A 17,050-nucleotide genomic window follows, 5' to 3' on the forward strand; every position below is an offset into this window, starting at 1 on the left:
TTGACTTGGCTTTTTTAATCCCCCTTTTCAGGTCAGCTCGAGCAGCCCTGTACAGAGCTCTGTCACCTGACCTGAAGGCGGCATCACGGGCTTTGAGGAGTGAGCGGACCTCGCTGGTCATCCAGGGTTTTTGATTTGGGAAAACCCGAATGCTTTTGTCCACTGTCACATTTGCAGTACAGAACTTGATGTAGTCCAGTACTGATCCTGTGAATGTTTCTAGGTCCTGGTGTTCAAATATGTCCCAGTCTGTCTCTGTGAAGCAGTCCTGTAGTTTGGAGAGAGCATTTTCCGGCCAGGTTGTAACAGTCTTTGTGGTGGGCCTGGCACTGCGCCTGAGGGGGGTGTAGGCTGGGGAGAGCAGGAGGGAGAGATGGTCGGACTGACCGAGGTGGGGGAGGGGTATGGCTCTATATGCATGTTTGATGTTGGAGTAAACATGATCTAGAGTGTTTTCTCCTCTGGTGGGACATTTGACATGCTGATAGAACTTTGGGAGTACAGTCTTTATGTTGGCCTTAGAATGAAATGTTTGGAGCGGGAGAGTGAGGTGCAACGCACAGGTCCTGAACCTGGTGAGACACAGGAGGAGCCCGGCCAGGAGGCACCCCACAGAGCCCAGTCCCTCCATGCACGGGACTCTTCCAATCCAAGCAGTGTAGTTCCACAACAGCGGATTAAGTGGCCCCCAGCCAGCAGCCGGAGCGAGTAGCAGAAGTTTGATGAGGATGTCTCCAACATCATACAAGCTGTGGCCAAAAGAGATGCCGACAGCAGGCTTAAAACAATGACCACCATCATAGTCAGCTACGCCTCAGAAAGGTTCGGCCTGATCGAGAAGTGTAACAACAAGACCCCTTACACCATGAACCGCAGGGCCATGAAGATTCATCAACTGCGCCAGGAGCTCAGGAGCCTTAAGAAGCAGTTCAAGAATGCTGATGCGGAGGAGAAGCAAGCTTTAGAAGAACTGCATAACATCTTGCGGAAGAAGCTAATTACACTCCGTAGAGCAGAATGGCACAAGAGGCGAGGAAGAGAGAGAGCCAGGAAACGTGCAGCTTTTATTGCTGATCCCTTTCACTTTTCCAAACAATTGCTTGGGGTTAAGCGAAGGGGGCAGTTGGAGTGCTCAGCAGAGGAGGTGAATAACTTCCTTCATGAGACCATGAGTGACCCATTGAGGGAACAAGACTTGGGACCAAACAAAGCTCTCATCAACCCTGCCCCACCATCAGTAGAGTTCAAGTTGACGGAGCCAAGTTTGAAGGAGGTGTGTGAGGTCATCAAAGCAGCCCACTCAGCATCTTCCCCAGGTCCCAGTGGCGTACCCTACCTTGTCTATAAGCGCTGCCCAGAGTTGCTTCGCCACCTGTGGAAGATCTTAAAGGTGATATGGCGGAGAGGGAGAGTTGCTGATCAGTGGAGGTGCGCAGAGGGAGTCTGGATTCCCAAAGAGGAGGATTCCAAAAAACATAAACCAGTTTCGGAGCATCTTGCTATTGAGCGTGGAGGGGAAGGTGCTTTTTAGCGTTGTCTCCCGGAGATTGACCGAGTTTCTCCTTAGAAACAATTACATTGATCCATCAGTTCAGAAGGGGGGGATCCCAGGAGTTCCTGGTTGCCTAGAGCACACTGGTGTAGTTACACACCTTATAAGAGAAGCCCATGAGAACAGAGGCGACCTAGCTATATTGTGGCTGGACCTGACTAATGCGTATGGGTCGATCCCACACAAACTGGTTGAGCATGCTTTACACCTCCACCATGTCCCCAGCAAGATCAAGGACCTGATCCTGGACTATTATGCCAATTTCAGGCTTAGGGTCACTTCTAGGGCAGTTACTTCAGACTGGCACCGACTCGGGAAAGGTATAATAACAGGCTGTACCATCTCAGTTACGCTCTTTGCCCTGGCAATGAACATGGTGGTAAAGGCTGCGGAGGTGGAGTGCAGAGGGCCGTTAACAAGGTCAGGTGTTCGTCAGCCCCCTATCAGAGCCTATATGGATGACCTCACCATTACAACATCATCAGTTCCCGGGTGTAGGTGGATCTTGCAAGGTCTTGAGAGACTCATCTCATGGGCAAGGATGAGTTTTAAACCTTCTAAGTCAAGATCGATGGTACTGAAGAAGGGCAAGGTGACAGACATGTTCCGGTTCTCAATTTCAGGAACCATTATTCCATCCATAACGGAACAACCAGTTAAGAGCTTGGGGAAACTCTTTGACTCCAGCCTGAAAGACTCTACTGCTATTCAGAAGGCAAATGAGGAGCTGGGAGCGTGGCTCATTAAGGTGGATAAGTCCGGCCTGCCTGGAAGATTTAAAGCCTGGATCTACCAGCATTCCATCCTGCCCCGAATCCTGTGGCCCTTGCTTGTCTATACAGTTCCAATAACTACTGTGGAATCCCTTGAAAGAACGATCAGTGGCTTTCTTCGTAAGTGGCTGGGACTTCCCCGCAGTCTCACCAGCGCTGCCTTGTATGGGGCAAGCAACAGCATGCAGTTACCCTTCAGTGGTCTCACAGAAGAGTTCAAGGTGGCTCGCACACGAGAAGCCCTACAATACAGAGATTCTAAAGACTGCAAGGTGGCATCAGCAGGTATTGAGGTAAGGACAGGAAGAAAGTGGAAGGCTGAGAAGGCAGTTGAGGTGGCGGAGTCACGCCTAAGGCAGAAAACACTGATGGGGGTCTTAGCAACAGGGGGAGCAGGCTTAGGGTACTTCCCAAAGGCCCAGGTCAGCAGGGCACAGGGAAAGAAGAGACAACAGCTACTCCAGGAAGAGGTCCGAGCAGGTGTGGAGGAGGAGCGAGTAAGTAGAGCTGTAGGCCTTAAGCAGCAGGGAGCATGGACAAGGTGGGAGAGCACCTTGCAGCGCAAGGTCACCTGGGCAAACTTAATGCAGGCAGACTTCCACCGGATCCGATTCCTAGTGCAGGCAGTATACGACACTCTGCCAAGCCCAGCAAACCTCCATTGTGGGGAAAGAGTGAGACACCTGCCTGTCCCCTGTGCTCTGGAAGAGGGACCCTAGAACACCTCCTTAGCAGCTGCCCAAGGGCCCTGGCCGATGGTCGGTATCGTTGGCGGCACGACCAGGTGCTCAGAGTAGTTGCTGAAAAGATTGCCTCAGCAATCAGCACCAGCAAGCATCTTCAGGCTCCGAGGAAGGCAATCTCTTTTATTAAGGCTGGAGAGAAACCCCAGGTGCGCCCACATTTGACAACTGGCCTCCTCAACACAGCCTCTGATTGGCAGCTACAGGCTGACATGGGTAAACAACTAAAGTTCCCTCAGAACATTGCAAAAACATCACTCTGGCCAGACATGATAATTATTTCCGAGGCCTCAAAACAGCTGATCATGCTGGAACTTACAGTGCCCTGGGAAGAGCGGATTGAGGAGGCCAATGAAAGGAAACGAGGAAAGTACCAGGAACTAGTGCAGGAGTGCAGGGGAAGGGGCTGGAAGACTTTCTATGAGCCCATAGAAGTGGGTTGTAGGGGCTTTGCAGGACGATCACTCTGCAAAGTCCTAGGCCCGCTGGGCGTGGCGGGGGCACCCAAGAAGAGGGCCATCCAGGCTGTGAGTGAGAAAAAGCCACAAGGTGGCTGTGGATCAAGAGGGCTGATCCGCGGGTAGCTAATGGTACGCAAGTCGGGGCCTGATCACCCCCGGCTGGGTCGCCTGGGCGAGGGTGTATGATGTTGTGAGACCCGAAACACCTGATGACCCTAGGATACATCACTGAAGATGCGTACCAGTGCATCCAGGAGATGTGTCTTTATAGTTAAACTCTGGCTGTGCCAGTGACGCCTAGGAAGAGACTAGGTGACAACCGAGAAAGTTTGGTGACTACTGGAGAGACAGATGACAGCTCGGAAAGACGGCTCCAGGGGCAGGGTGGGCTAGCATCCCGCACCCCAAAAAGCTACGGAAAGCCCTAAAGAAAGATACCCCCAGGAGATCCCGAGAGGGGGGGAGGATGAGGTTTCCAATTGGACGGACTCAAGGTTAACGACCAACGCAATGGAAAGGACTACGAAGAAGGACTACGAAGTAAGACATGTATCTGCGGCAAGCTGTGTAAGAACCAGCATGACAAACCATCCTACCCATTGTTTCTGCGCATGCACACAGCACAAAACCAAGTGACAACCTGTTCTACCTTTGTGAATATTACCTAGAAAAAGACTCGGGCGGGTAAAATTAAGTACCAAACCATCCTACCTTTGTGAATGTGACCTACAAGCATACTTTAACAGCTGAAATAAAGTGGCAAATCGTCCTACCTTTGTTTATCTGAGCTAGAAGCATACTTTAACAGCTAAAATATCAGTGGGTAATCGTCCTACCTTTGTGAATATGAGCTAGAAAGATACTCTGATGGGTAAAATTAAGTGCCAATGTTACCTACAAGCATACTTTAACGGGTAAAATTAAGTGGCAAACTGTCCTGGCTTTATGAATTTGAGCTACAAGCATACTCTGATGGGCAAAGTTAAGTGGCAAACCATCATACCTACTGAAATTTGTGCTGGAATTACTCTGTGACAGCAGAAATGTGCATAAACTACTTACAGTAGGACGTTTTGCCAAAGTAGGATGGTTCGTCAGAACACCGGGTATCCGAAGCATGAATTGTCTATTTAATTAGCTGTGTAATGCGGCCAAAATCTTTCTACAGAGCGGAGTGTTCGCGTCGTTCTGTTATGGTCTGTCTGTAGGCAGGCAGGGAAAAAGACCCAAGTGCAGGACTCGCGGAGGCAGAAGTGAACTCAAAAGAACCACAGCTTCCAAAGTACAAAACTCAAAATTGCATATGGACGAAACACACAGGCAGGAACGGTGGTACGACACAGACCTTCAAAGTAAAACAGGAAATCCATAGACAAAACTCAGCAGCACCCAACCAAACCTATATTAAACACCAGAAATAACAAATTACAATACTACTAATAATAATAATAATAATAACAATAATAATAATAATAATAATACGCAAAACACTGGGTCACAGACCCAGGACCGTGACAGTTTGCAAGTTAATCTTACTGCTGATGTCATCTTGTACACCTTTAAGCACTTTTTCCACCCCTAAAAAACTACCTGGATGCCAACGGTCATAATAAGCTTTTTGCAATCAAAGTTATACTCGGCCATGCGTGATCCTCAAAGTTAAGCTTAATTGTCGTCAAATCATAATCAAACCAATGGTTTATTCAAGAAACAAACTCCTGTTAAAACTTTAAAACATGTTCTTTATTTAAGTAAAACAAATCAATACACTCAATTTTTAAAAACAAGTAAATACACACACACACACACACACACATTGATTTAACTGATTTAAAAGATTAATAAAATCACAACAGATATGCAGCCTCACTCCACCGACAAAATCTTGTTTTGTTATTTAAGACATTAGGACATTGGTTTTGGAAATCTCAGTAACAATAATCTCTAATTCTGACAGAGAATTCCCAATGTCACTTGATTCTCTGACCTCAAAGAGATAAACTTCTGCAGCCCCTCTGACCTGAGTAGGGTGACGTGAACTAATAGAATGGCTGTGAAATGTCCATTCCAAAATCTTTTACACACTTTGTCAGAATAGCAGAAGAAATATTATTTTTCCTTCAGAAAAAGACAAGAATGAAGCCTTCACAGATCTCCTGACGTTGTTTCTGAATTAATAGATTAATTATATATTTTACTATTATATATTTTATTATTAGTTTGGTGAGCTCTAAAACAGTGTTCAGGAGTAGACTGCCTGTCTCCCCCTCCTGTCTTAGCAAGCTCAGTCTGAACTTCAGTCCAGTACCCAACTATCATGGAGTATGGAGACCACTATTCCACCCTTGGGGGGAATTTGACCCATCCGCTGGCCCAAGGTCTCTGTATACAGAGGCTCTATAGCTGGACTTATGGGGGTGCAGTTGTCTAAAGACAGGGTCAATGTTGACAGAGTATAAGAGTCAGCAAGGCCCAATCAGAAGCCGTCAGCGTGATTGTGGTCGTTAGCAGTGTTGGTCAAGTTACTTGAAAAAAGTAATCAGTAACTAATTACTGATTAATCAGTAACTAATTACTGATTACTTCCCCAAAAAAGTAATCCCGTTACTTTACTAATTACTTATTTTCAAAAGTAATTAATTACTTAGTTACTTTTTAAAAACACGATTTACAACCTGAAGAGGTGATAAAGCGATAGATCTTTCAGCCCAATTCTACTTTTTCTGCATAATCCATCATACAAAATGTAATCAAATGGAAAAGTATCTTTTTTTAACTTGTTTTATCAGTTTTAAGTCAAAGACTAGCGGTCCTTTTGCTCTATTTTCACCTGTAAAGCAGGAGTAGGGTAGGCGGAGGTTTACCCTGGTGCAGGTGTGCCGCAGCGGTCAGTTGAAGAATCCGCGAGTTTCTCTGTGAATTTCCCATTACGTCGTTGTGCACTCGGTGCTTGTTTAGGGGGTTTTTTTCGCTGTAAAAAGAAGTTTTCTTCCCACGCACAACGGACACTAATGTTTTTATCACTTTTTATGGAATCAAACTCAAAGGTCAGTACTTCCACACTTTAAACGCTGCACGCTCATACTCTCTCCCGCACTTGATATATTATCCACTGTTGATCTGCACACAGCTGTTGTCACGAACGTCGCACTCGCTTACTGTCATGAGACATTCTCGCAAAAAAATCACGGTTTTAGTAACGCAGTAACGCAGCGTTCCTATGGAAAAGTAACGGTAATCTAATTACCGTTTTTGCAATAGTAATCCCTTACGTTACTCGTTATTTGAAAAAAGTAATCAGATTACAGTAACGCGTTACGGCCCATCTCTGGTCGTTAGTGGAAAAGAAAATGTTCAGATCAAACATCAAACAATTTTCTGAGGAAGGACACTGCCCTGAACCATTTTATATCTTTCCAGAACACTTTCAAGCAAACAACATTCCACAGCACATCATATATCTCTATACCTTCAATCCAGCTCATCTTGGCCCCTCTCCCACTCTAAAAAACTTACGACCACCCATCACCTCCCGAGAAGGAGGATGTCTGGAGATCTTCAAGTCTACAATGCAATTGCATACAATTGGTGTCAGGAGTGAGCTTGCTATACCAAAGTGAGAAAGTGATGTTACTATTACCAATGTGATATGATTAAAATATGTCATTAATACATAAAATAAAGAAATTTCCAGTACAGAGGAAAGCAGTCTTACATATTTGTTTAATATGTGCATTGAAGGACATGGTCAAAAATCACATGTATTTCTTTGTGCGTCTCTGTAAGTCATTATGTATGTTTGAGTGAGTGAGTGAGCCTCTGTGTGTGTGCATGCCTGGGCCAGGGTTTGGGGCTTGATGTGCCTTTGCCCCTGTAGAACATGGTCATGGAGGGAGTGGTTACATATCTAAATGCATATAACACAATAACACGAATTGAAAAAAAAAAAAAAAACTAAACAGATAAAAGAAACACCTGAAAAAGACGAGGCTACTGAGAACCTATAAAGCTGATGTTAGAAAATCAAAATATGTTTGGCACAACAGTACATTCAGATCATAGTTATAATTGCAAAAAGCTGACAGACAGAACAGGATTAAAAAAAAAACAAAAGACAAACTCCTATATTTGTCATTGCAGAGCCAATGAGCTGTATTAATTTGCAAAATGAAAAAACAACGATAGTCTCTGTTGGTCTCTTACTCGTTACATGTCTCTTCCTCTTTTATCATCTTTTTAAAATTATTTTTTTTATAAAGCCAACCATGTAGTGATGGGTCGTTCGCGAACGAAATGGCTCTTAGAGCCGGCTCTTTGACGTGAACGACGCGACCCGGCTCCTTATCGCGAGCCGTCACGTGGTTTTTTGTTTTTTTTTTCTTTCTCTCAGCCTCTCTCTCGCACTTTTTTTCCACTTCACTCTGCACGCGAGCCTTGTGCTTTACGCTGGGTAGAGGGGGGAGGGGCGGTAGTTACACTCAGTAGCACAGGAACAGAGCCAGAGAGAGAGAAAGAGAGGCAGGGACAACAACATTAGAAAGGTATAGTAATCATCCACAACTATTTTCGGTTGCAGATGATAAAGGATTCAGAAAGTTTATTCATGCAGGTCCATATGACAGAGAATATGCATGTTCTTTTAGTTTTCATATTATAATTTATATTTAATTGTGTTGTGGTTTGCAGTGTTTTGTGTTCTTTTCACTTTAAATTTGTGAAAGGAAAAAGCTGAAAATGTAAATAGTTAAAACTTGAAATGTGAATAGTTGATTTTTGTATTAGATGATTTATTTATTACATTTTATGTGGAGTGAATAAATAAAAGTATATTTACGGTGGCCCCTAGAGACAAAGCACATACAAACTTCAAATCACGTACGAACTCTGAAGCATGTACAAACTCCAAAACACGTAAAAACACGTACAAACTCCAAAACACGTAAAAACTCCAAAACACGTAAAAACACGTACAAACTCCGAAGCACGTAAAAACTCAGAAGCATATAAAAACTCAGAAGCACATAAAAACTCAAAACACGTACAAAAGAACAACAGAAGTGCTCCAGGATGCTGGGCGCAGTGTTGAGCCTTTGTTATCTTGTGGCTACACAAGCCAGCAAGTACCAATGACCGGATTTGGTGTGTGGTAATAACAGGTAAATGAACTTTTTTTAAAATTATTTGAATATATATATGAGTGCCTGTGTATAAATACACAAACAATACACACATGCTTTCAATTGTGTAATTTAAGTGATCTAGTAGCTCTGCTTTGGAAGTTCAGTTCATGCTAGAAATGTGTTTTGGAGTTTGTACGTGTTTTGTCTCTAGGGGCCACCGCATATATTTATATATAAACATATATAAATAAAACCACTTGTTTTTACGTTAGTAATTCCTTTTGTGCATAATTTTATATTATTGTTAATAATAAATTAATTAAAGCAACAAAACAACCTGAAGAGCCGGTTCGGAGCCGAAAGAGCCGGCTCTTTTTAGTGAGCCGAACCGAAAGAGCCGGATCTCTAAAAAGAGCCGGAAATCCCATCACTACAACCATGATATTTAATATATAAAAAGAACTGACTACATTTCTGTTTTTCATCAAGAAATCATGGAAGTGCTGTTTCTGCAGTCACAGTCCTTTTTAAGCAACTGGAGCTGTTGTGTTTTGTTTTTATTTGAAATTTATTCAATGGTGTATGGATATCCGGATCACTCCTCATGTGTTGTCCTAGGTTGTTTAAATTCATCAGGCAATGGTGCACCTGCTTTTCTGTTTTAATTGTTTTAATTTGTCTTCGTGCTTTTTCTGCATTTCCTCCCTTTCTTATTTAAGCATTTCTTCTTTGTGGTCTGCGACTTTGTGCAAAAGAGTAAACTCATTCTTGTGTTCCTGTTGCTTTTGCATTAATATTCCATATGTTTCCTTCAGATCCCTTATCTCCTCGTTATATTTATCTATCAGTGATTCAAAGTCCCTGGTGTATTTCTCTCTGAAATCATTGAACAGTTCAGCTTGATTTCTGGCATCATCTTCATATTTCTGCTTCATTTCCTCCATTTTAGTTTTATAGTCTTTCTCTAATGCTCTTCTCTTCCTTTCCTCCTCCTCTAATCTAATGCAATGTTCTTTTATTTTCCTTTCATATACTTCTCTTTCCAAGTCATATTTTTCTTTGAGATTTTTAATTTTCATAGCTTCTGCTTCTCGTCTCTGTATATTTTCTTGATACCTTTTTTCCCACCAGTCATTTCTTTCCATCTCCCAGGCCTCTCTCTCTTTTCTTGTTTCTTCTCTGGTGTGCTCCAGCTCTCTGATGAGCTCTTCCTTTGATTCAGATTCTATTTGCTTCTCCAAAGTTTCCAGTCTTTGTTTCCATTGTTGTCGTTGAGTTTCTTCCTGTTCTGTCTTCTTTCTGTCTTCATCTTCTCTGATTTTCTTTTCTATCTCTCTTTTCTCTCGCTCCTTGATAATGCAGTCCTCCATCTGCTTCAGCTGAATCCTACTCTGCTCTTTCTCAGATTCAAATTTAGAGATCTGTTCTTCTATTTCTCTTTTTATTTTTTGCATTTCTTCTTCATGCTTCCTTTTAAGCTCCTCCCTCTCTCTCTTCATGTCTTCATCTTTCTCTTTCAGCAGCGTCTCTACTTTCTTCTGTATCGCTGCCTCGGCCTCTTGGAACATCTCAGTGGTGTAGTCTTTCAACATGGCTTCAGTTTTGATCAGCAGGTCTGTCACTTGTCTACGGTTTGTTTGATCTTTGTTGTTGAAGACGTGGTATCTGCCTCCACAGTCATTAATCAGAGTTTTTACGAAATCGGAACAATCTTCTTTTATGTAACTTTCAATGGATGTGTCTTCAAGCTCATCTCCTCTGGTGAAAGTAACAATGATGAAGTTTCCTGACTTCTTTCCAAAAATCTCTTTGATCTTTTTCACGGCTTCTTTTTCCTCATCTGTAAATCGACCGATCGGCACCACCAGTAAGAACACATGAGGTCCAGGAGACAGCAAGCTGATACATTTCAGAAGCTCCTGTCGAACTTCATAATGGGACAGAGTCGTGTCAAACAAGCCGGGGGTGTCGACCACAACAACAGGACATCCATCAATTTCTCCTGCTGCTTTCTGACATTCTCTGGTCACAGAAATCTGACTGGCTTTGGATAAAAAATTTATTTTGTTTAAAATGGTGTTTGCAGTTGCACTTTTCCCGCTGCCAGTTTTCCCAATCAGCACCATCCGGATGGACTGTTTAGTATCACTTCCATTATCAGGTCCAGCCTCCCTCTTGTGTTTAACTTCCTCCAGTTCAGCATCAAGTCTTGTTACCCTCTCAATCTGAGCTTTGCATAACATCTCAGTTGTGAAGCACTTGGGTCCTTTAGGTCTCATCTTTTCCACTCTATCAATGAGCTCAACAATTGGTTTTGTTTCCTTGATATTAAGAACAACTGAATTTCCTCCCCACCTTTCAAAGAGCTCATGCATGTCTTTGTTTTCCTTTAGAGAGTTAACAACAACTGGATCTGTAGGATCTGAGTCCACAGTGAACAGAATCATGGTGAAGTCATTGACTCGAGAGCTGAATGTGTTCTGGATGGTCTCTAACTCTCCTTTGTCTTCATCAGTGAGGGGAGCCACAGGTAGGACCAGGATGAAGGCATGGACACCCTCAGGATCACAGAGGGAGATACACTTGAGTGATTCCTCCATCACTGCCTCCTGACGTTTTCCATACAAGGCAGGCAGCTCCACCAGGGAAACCCAACGTCCACACACCTCTCCCTGATGTTTAACACACTCTGATGAGTTCGAGACTGAATGAAGCTCTGTCTGACCTAAAATGGCCTTGGCTGCTGAAGTCTTCCCCGCTCCTCTCCTCCCACACAGAACCAGGTTTAAAGATGGTTTGAGGAATTCAGGCTGTGGTCTGATGGTCTCTTCAGTGACTCTGAGGAATTTTCCTTTGTTCTCATGTACAATGTCTTCAATCTTCTCCATCAGCTGTTTATGATCATTTTCAAACATGTTGTAGTGCCGACCTTCACAATCGCTGAGGAGTAATTTCACAGACACACTTGTCTCTTCCTCATGTGTGGTGATGACCATGGAGTGTTTAAAGATATCTTCACCAAACAAACTCAGGATGAACTTCAGAGTTTTTCTGTTCTCCTCAGTGAAATCAGAAGGTTTCACTAACAGCAGCAGAACATTTGGTCCAGGAGGACAGAGACTCACACAGCTCCTAATCTCCTCTCTTACCCTCTCCACGGGCAGAGTGAATATGTCGGGAGTTTTCACCACTATTAATGGTTTTCCTCTCCACTCTCCATGATGGGAAACTTGACTGGTTCGAAGAATTCTTGGAAAGCCTGATTCTTTAACATTTCTGATAAAATTAAAGAGTGATGTTTTCTTTTTGTGGCTCATTCCAAAGAGCATAATCCTGAGTCCATTTTCTATGAAGAAAAAAACAAGAATTACTTTCAAAGGTTAAGAAAAGTAGACTGATTGCACTAAATACTTCAGTCAAATATATTTTACAAGAACTCTATATGAAACATGTGTGTCTGAGAGTTTGTATATAATTTCATGCTTCACTCTCTTTTATGTTTTTATGTCTTTCTATTACAGCATTAAATCAGCCTCTGCTTCATGTGGCTTTTCTAATCTATGAGGTGGAAAAACAAGAACAGACTGGACAGTGTACAATGCAAAGACTGATTATGTTTTAGAAGAGGTTTTTATTTTGTTTTACATGTTCTGGGACAGAAGGTTTTAAAGGTTTACTTAGTGGACTTCCACTAAATTATAACTGTATACATATAATGGTGAAATGTTCTTTCAGTTTTAGTTCCATTAATTAAACCAGACAATATCATAACTTTACTTCAGGAAAGAGATGAACTGATGAAGCAGATGTTGAACACTTTTGGTGGACAGTGTCTTTTTTATCTAACAGTACTCTCCAGTGTACTGTGTATTTCCAGTTAAAAATATGGGTGTTACAGTGAAGGTTACGTAGTTATTGGCACTGACTCGACATTTATAAATGAAAAATTTATATTATTTACTAACTAGAGAGCATATCAGCACATCACTTGTTCCACATTTCATACAGCATCACTTCACAATGGGTTAAAATCATTTTTCTAATCAAAATTCAACACACAATGCTCCATAAGGACAACGTGAAAGCTTGAAATTCTTGCAAATTCATTAAAATTAAAAACTTGTGACCAATTTGATTTAAGCTTTTAACATTATTACAAAATATTTTTATAGACTTACGAACAGGGGCTCCAGCTGTGCTTGGATGACAAATCAGATGATTTCCATCATTATGCGCTATAATTTCCTTAATTTTTGACTGCAACTCACGAACTTCAAGGAATTTCCGTCTCAGAGATCGAAATCTGCACTTTCTGATCAAGTCCTCTAAAGGTTGACTGAACATGCGAGACTTTGTTCTGGGCGTTGATTTCAGAACCAGTGAATGGTCAAAAGAATAATCACTGAAGATGTTCAGGATTTCACAGAGCCTCAGTTTGTGTTCCTCTGTGAAGTCCTCAGGCTGTATGACCAGTAGGAACACATGAGGGCCAGGATCAGAGAGCCTCACACACTTTTCCACATGTCCTCTTAGTTTGTCTTCAGAGATGCTGGAATGAAGCAGATCTGGTGTGTTGATAAGAACAATTTCTTTGCTTTGAATGCTCACATGACAGTCAACTTCTTCCACTGTGTTAAATTTGTTCTCTCCCAGTAAGAAGTTTCCCACTGAACTCCTCTCAGACCAGCTGTTCCCCAGCAGAACAATCCTCATCTCAGACACTGAAATGGTAACAAAAATGTTAAAGGTTAGCACAAATGTAATCTTTTAATGCAACATGTGTTCTAAATAATACATTTGAATTACTATAGATTCATATAATACAAAATGTTTTATTTAAAATGTAACTCCATTACTTACATGTTTCATCTTTGTTTTCACACGTACTGTTTTAGCTTTAATAATGTTGAAGACATACAGTTGGGTCTGAACATTTTTAATCATAGATTGTGTAGTACATCATGACAATTTCCAGATTTAGAAATGAAAAAATTAAGATGCAGATAAAATGCAGGTTCCACATTTAATAAACAGTGTTGGGCAAGTTCCTTTGAAAAAGTAATTGATTATAGTTATTAGTTACTTCTTCAAAAAAGTAACTGAGTTAGTAACTGAGTTACAAGATTCTAAAAGTAATTAATTACTAGGAAAATTAACTATTGCGTTACTTAAAAAAGAAATGTTTAACCCTCTGGTGTCCAGGGTATAACTGGCCATTTTTAACTACTTTTGATTTTACCTCTACATTTTACCTTAAAAACTATTTACTTTGCCTTGTTTCTTTACAGCACAACCTCATGTGTCTGTATTTACGGTTATGTATTCATTTTGACATACTGTATTAACACAATTGATCTAAAATCAGACAAAAAGCTTAACATTCAAGTACAAAAAATTATAGTTTTTACTGTAACAACCACAAACATATGTTGTAGAAGTTTTCCATTAAATAAAGCCTGCAGACAAGCGGTGAGCGGTAGCTAGCATTCTTTAATCAAAACAAAGAACAGAAAACCAAGCTTGGTGGAGAGCCTGCATGATCGGGGGGCAGGCGGTCAGCAGAGTCTCTCTCTGAGCCTCAGTTAAATACCTTCTTCAGGAACAAAAGGCAGTACACAGCTGTATCACACCTTAAGGTTCACACTCCCTTGCTACCTCCCAGAGTCATCGAAGAGACAAAAGATTTTTCCTGTGGAGTTGTCTGCTTCCCCCAACTTCCTTACCAGACTCCCACCATCTGTCTAACTGTATGAGTGTGAGACATGTTAAAATCCAGTGGCACCAAAGCATTATACAATAAAATAATGTGAATAATACATAAGTAAAAGAAATTCCTATACGCATGTTTAAATGAATCATATTTCATAACTTTAAATGCAAATATAAATTGTCAATTTTAAAATCCTATACACAAGTTATTTACAGCCATTTACCTTTTACCCTTTTTTATAACCATTTCAAACTATTTACATAACAATCAGGTGTTCTGCCACATAAGGTATTTGTGCCAGTGTAAAAAATAATTTCTGTCCACTATAAACATCACAGATGGTTTGACAGCAGCAGGTGTATCACTCCTCCTGTTTTTTTTACCTGGAGACAGCAGTCGCCTCATTGTTCTGACACACAACACAAAACTATCCACAACACTACACACTAACTACACAAGACAACACTTTAACTACACACCCCAAACATGCTAAACGTCACAAATCTCTCACATCTCAAAGCTCTCTCTCTCTCTCTCTCTCTCTCTCTCTCGCTGTCACTCCTAAAACTTCCCCCTCTTCCTAAACAACCAAATGAGCAATAAAATTGCTAAGGGACGGTACAGGGAAAACATGAAGTCTGTTACAGCAGCTGAAACATCAGGCCCGGACCAGATAGCTTCCCATGTCATGTGCTCAAAGCATGCACTCACAAACTGGCAGCTGTCTTGGCAGACAACTTTAGCCTCTCACTGTTTTTGTCTGTAGTCCCCTCATGCCTTAAGAGGAACACTATCATCCAAAATCATCATCATCAAAGGTTATGTTACGTCTGTGCATTTTTACTTTCTGTGTGAAAATATTGAGGATGATCTGAGCCTAATAATTTCATTGCTGATAGTAATATGCCATTGTTACCTGTATATGACGAATAACAACTTGAACGTGTTGAACTATTTTTTTTGACATCATTAAAATAAAGGTTAAAGTATGTACTTTAATTGCATCTGCAGAGTTTAATTTCTAATCTTTTGTAATGTCCTACAGAGGTATGGAATATGTATCAATATAAATGTCACTGTCAACAAACTCCCAGAGCTGGATATTCAATTTAATGTGTCCAACTTTGCTGTGGTACCTTCTATTCTGAGCAGGTATTTTTAACCAATAACTAATTTATTCCTTTTGAATTAATATAGCTCTACTTAGTTGTATTTGTTTCTTCAAGAAATATCTTGGAGTGTTTTTCAAAACTCACTGTTGGGTGGTGGGGAAATGCTGTTCCTACGTTTCATGATTAATTAGTCTTCTGGAACTGCAAGAGAAAAAACGAAAAACATGATTTAAGCTGTTTAATTTTTTATCACACTTTTATTATTTGGGTAAACAGGTGGAAAAAGAACAAATTAAAGTTAAAGTAATGTAGAGCCTGTTTCCTAATTCAAATTGTGATATTGCTAATACAAAAAGACAAAGAGAAAAAAGGCGTCCTACATATTTGTTTAATATGTGAATTGAAGGACATAGCCTGGCCAAAAATGACTCCAAGGTTCCTCACAGTGCTACTGGAGGCCAAGGTAATGCTTGGTAATAAGTTGGGTGTCATCTGCATAGCAGTGAAAATGTATACTATGTCTTCTGATGATACTGTCTAAGTGAAGCATGTATAATGTAAACAGAATTGGTCCTAGCACTGAACCCTGTTGAACTCCATAATTAACCCCAGTGTGTGAAGAGGACTCTCCATTTAACAAATTGGAGTCTATTAGATAGATATGATTCACCATTATTACATATTGCATATCTTCAGGTATTCTGCACAAAAAGAAATAAAATTGTACTGTAAATAAATACTGTAAACAACTTTAAGTTATGTGTAATTTCATGGTAATCTTCTGGAAAGCAAACAATATTTGCCCATCTTGCATTGTAAGTACGTTGTCGTTTTCAGGGCATGGGCTGTATTATGGAGTGAAGCAACAGATTTGATACCCCTGAAGCACATCCCCCTCCCCAAAGAATGCTCTGAGAGGGATAGTAAAATGTCTTTTTTTGGGGGGAAAAAACAGCAGTAATACCTAATCCAGAAAAATTAATTCTGGGTTAAGAAGTGGGTTTCCAAAATACAGATCAATGGAAGATTGCTAACAACTATAGAGTGCTAGACTTTAATAAACTAGATTATTACCTCTGTTAATCTAAATTTGTTTCAAAATGTTTACTTATAAAATATGGAATCGATTCATAAAGGCCTAAAATTGTATAGAAATGGAGAGGCAAATCCAGTCTCGAAGCCAAAAATTTCAGTTACCCATTGATGAAGGTAAACTATGGGCAGAAATCTGTGCCATCAGAAATTGAATTTGAATAAGTTAAATTTGAATTTGAATTGCTAGGATTGAATCTGAATTGTAACTTGAATAAATGCTTTTACAAACTGAATATGAATTAGCCTAATTTGAAATTCAATTTATTGGTTTGAAAATGATCATCACTAAATTGAAGTTGAATTTTAATTGAAAATGAAGTCATTTGCTTTGAAACTGTATTTTATCCTTTAAAAATTTAGCTCTCAAATAATTTCAGATTCACTTCTCACCATTCAGTTTCAGTTCTACAATTCAATTTCAGTTCCAATATTCAGTTTTTTGGGACTTACATCTGGTTCCGGTTCAAGAGTAATGAGCACAGAT

At 40.8% G+C, this 17,050-nt stretch overlaps 2 protein-coding genes and 1 pseudogene across 2 annotated transcripts; 1 reads left to right on the forward strand and 2 right to left on the reverse strand.

Annotated features, from left to right (window-relative positions):
• Positions 1–787: 787 nt before the first annotated feature.
• Positions 788–3,780, forward strand: LOC146575838 (uncharacterized; annotated as a pseudogene).
• A 5,257-nt stretch (positions 3,781–9,037) lies between these two features.
• Positions 9,038–12,922, reverse strand: LOC146575839 (GTPase IMAP family member 8-like). The gene is made up of 2 exons (XM_085270740.1): positions 12,828–12,922; positions 9,038–11,995 (listed from the first exon to the last, which is right to left on the reverse strand). The coding sequence occupies exon 2, from the start codon at positions 11,976–11,978 to the stop codon at positions 9,360–9,362; it is 2,619 nt and encodes an 872-aa protein (XP_085126866.1). The 5' UTR covers positions 11,979–11,995; positions 12,828–12,922; the 3' UTR covers positions 9,038–9,359.
• LOC146575840 (GTPase IMAP family member 5-like) lies at positions 12,627–13,365 on the reverse strand. The gene has a single exon (XM_085270741.1). It carries the CDS (start codon positions 13,360–13,362, stop codon positions 12,700–12,702), a length of 663 nt encoding a protein of 220 aa, XP_085126867.1. The 5' UTR covers positions 13,363–13,365; the 3' UTR covers positions 12,627–12,699.
• Positions 13,366–17,050: the final 3,685 nt, after the last annotated feature.

Source organism: Mchenga conophoros, linkage group LG4 (genome assembly GCF_057382185.1).
Source record: "Mchenga conophoros isolate Kocher_MC1m ecotype Shallow Benthic linkage group LG4, M_conophoros_male_GT1.1, whole genome shotgun sequence".
In the NCBI taxonomy this organism is placed as follows: Eukaryota; Metazoa; Chordata; class Actinopteri; order Cichliformes; family Cichlidae; genus Mchenga; species Mchenga conophoros.

Excerpts from the sequence above, each read along its gene's own strand:
- LOC146575839 (XM_085270740.1), bottom strand. The coding sequence starts at position 11,978 with ATGCTCTTTGGAATGAGCCACAAAAAGAAAACATCACTCTTTAATTTT.
- LOC146575840 (XM_085270741.1), bottom strand. The coding sequence starts at position 13,362 with ATGAGGATTGTTCTGCTGGGGAACAGCTGGTCTGAGAGGAGTTCAGTG.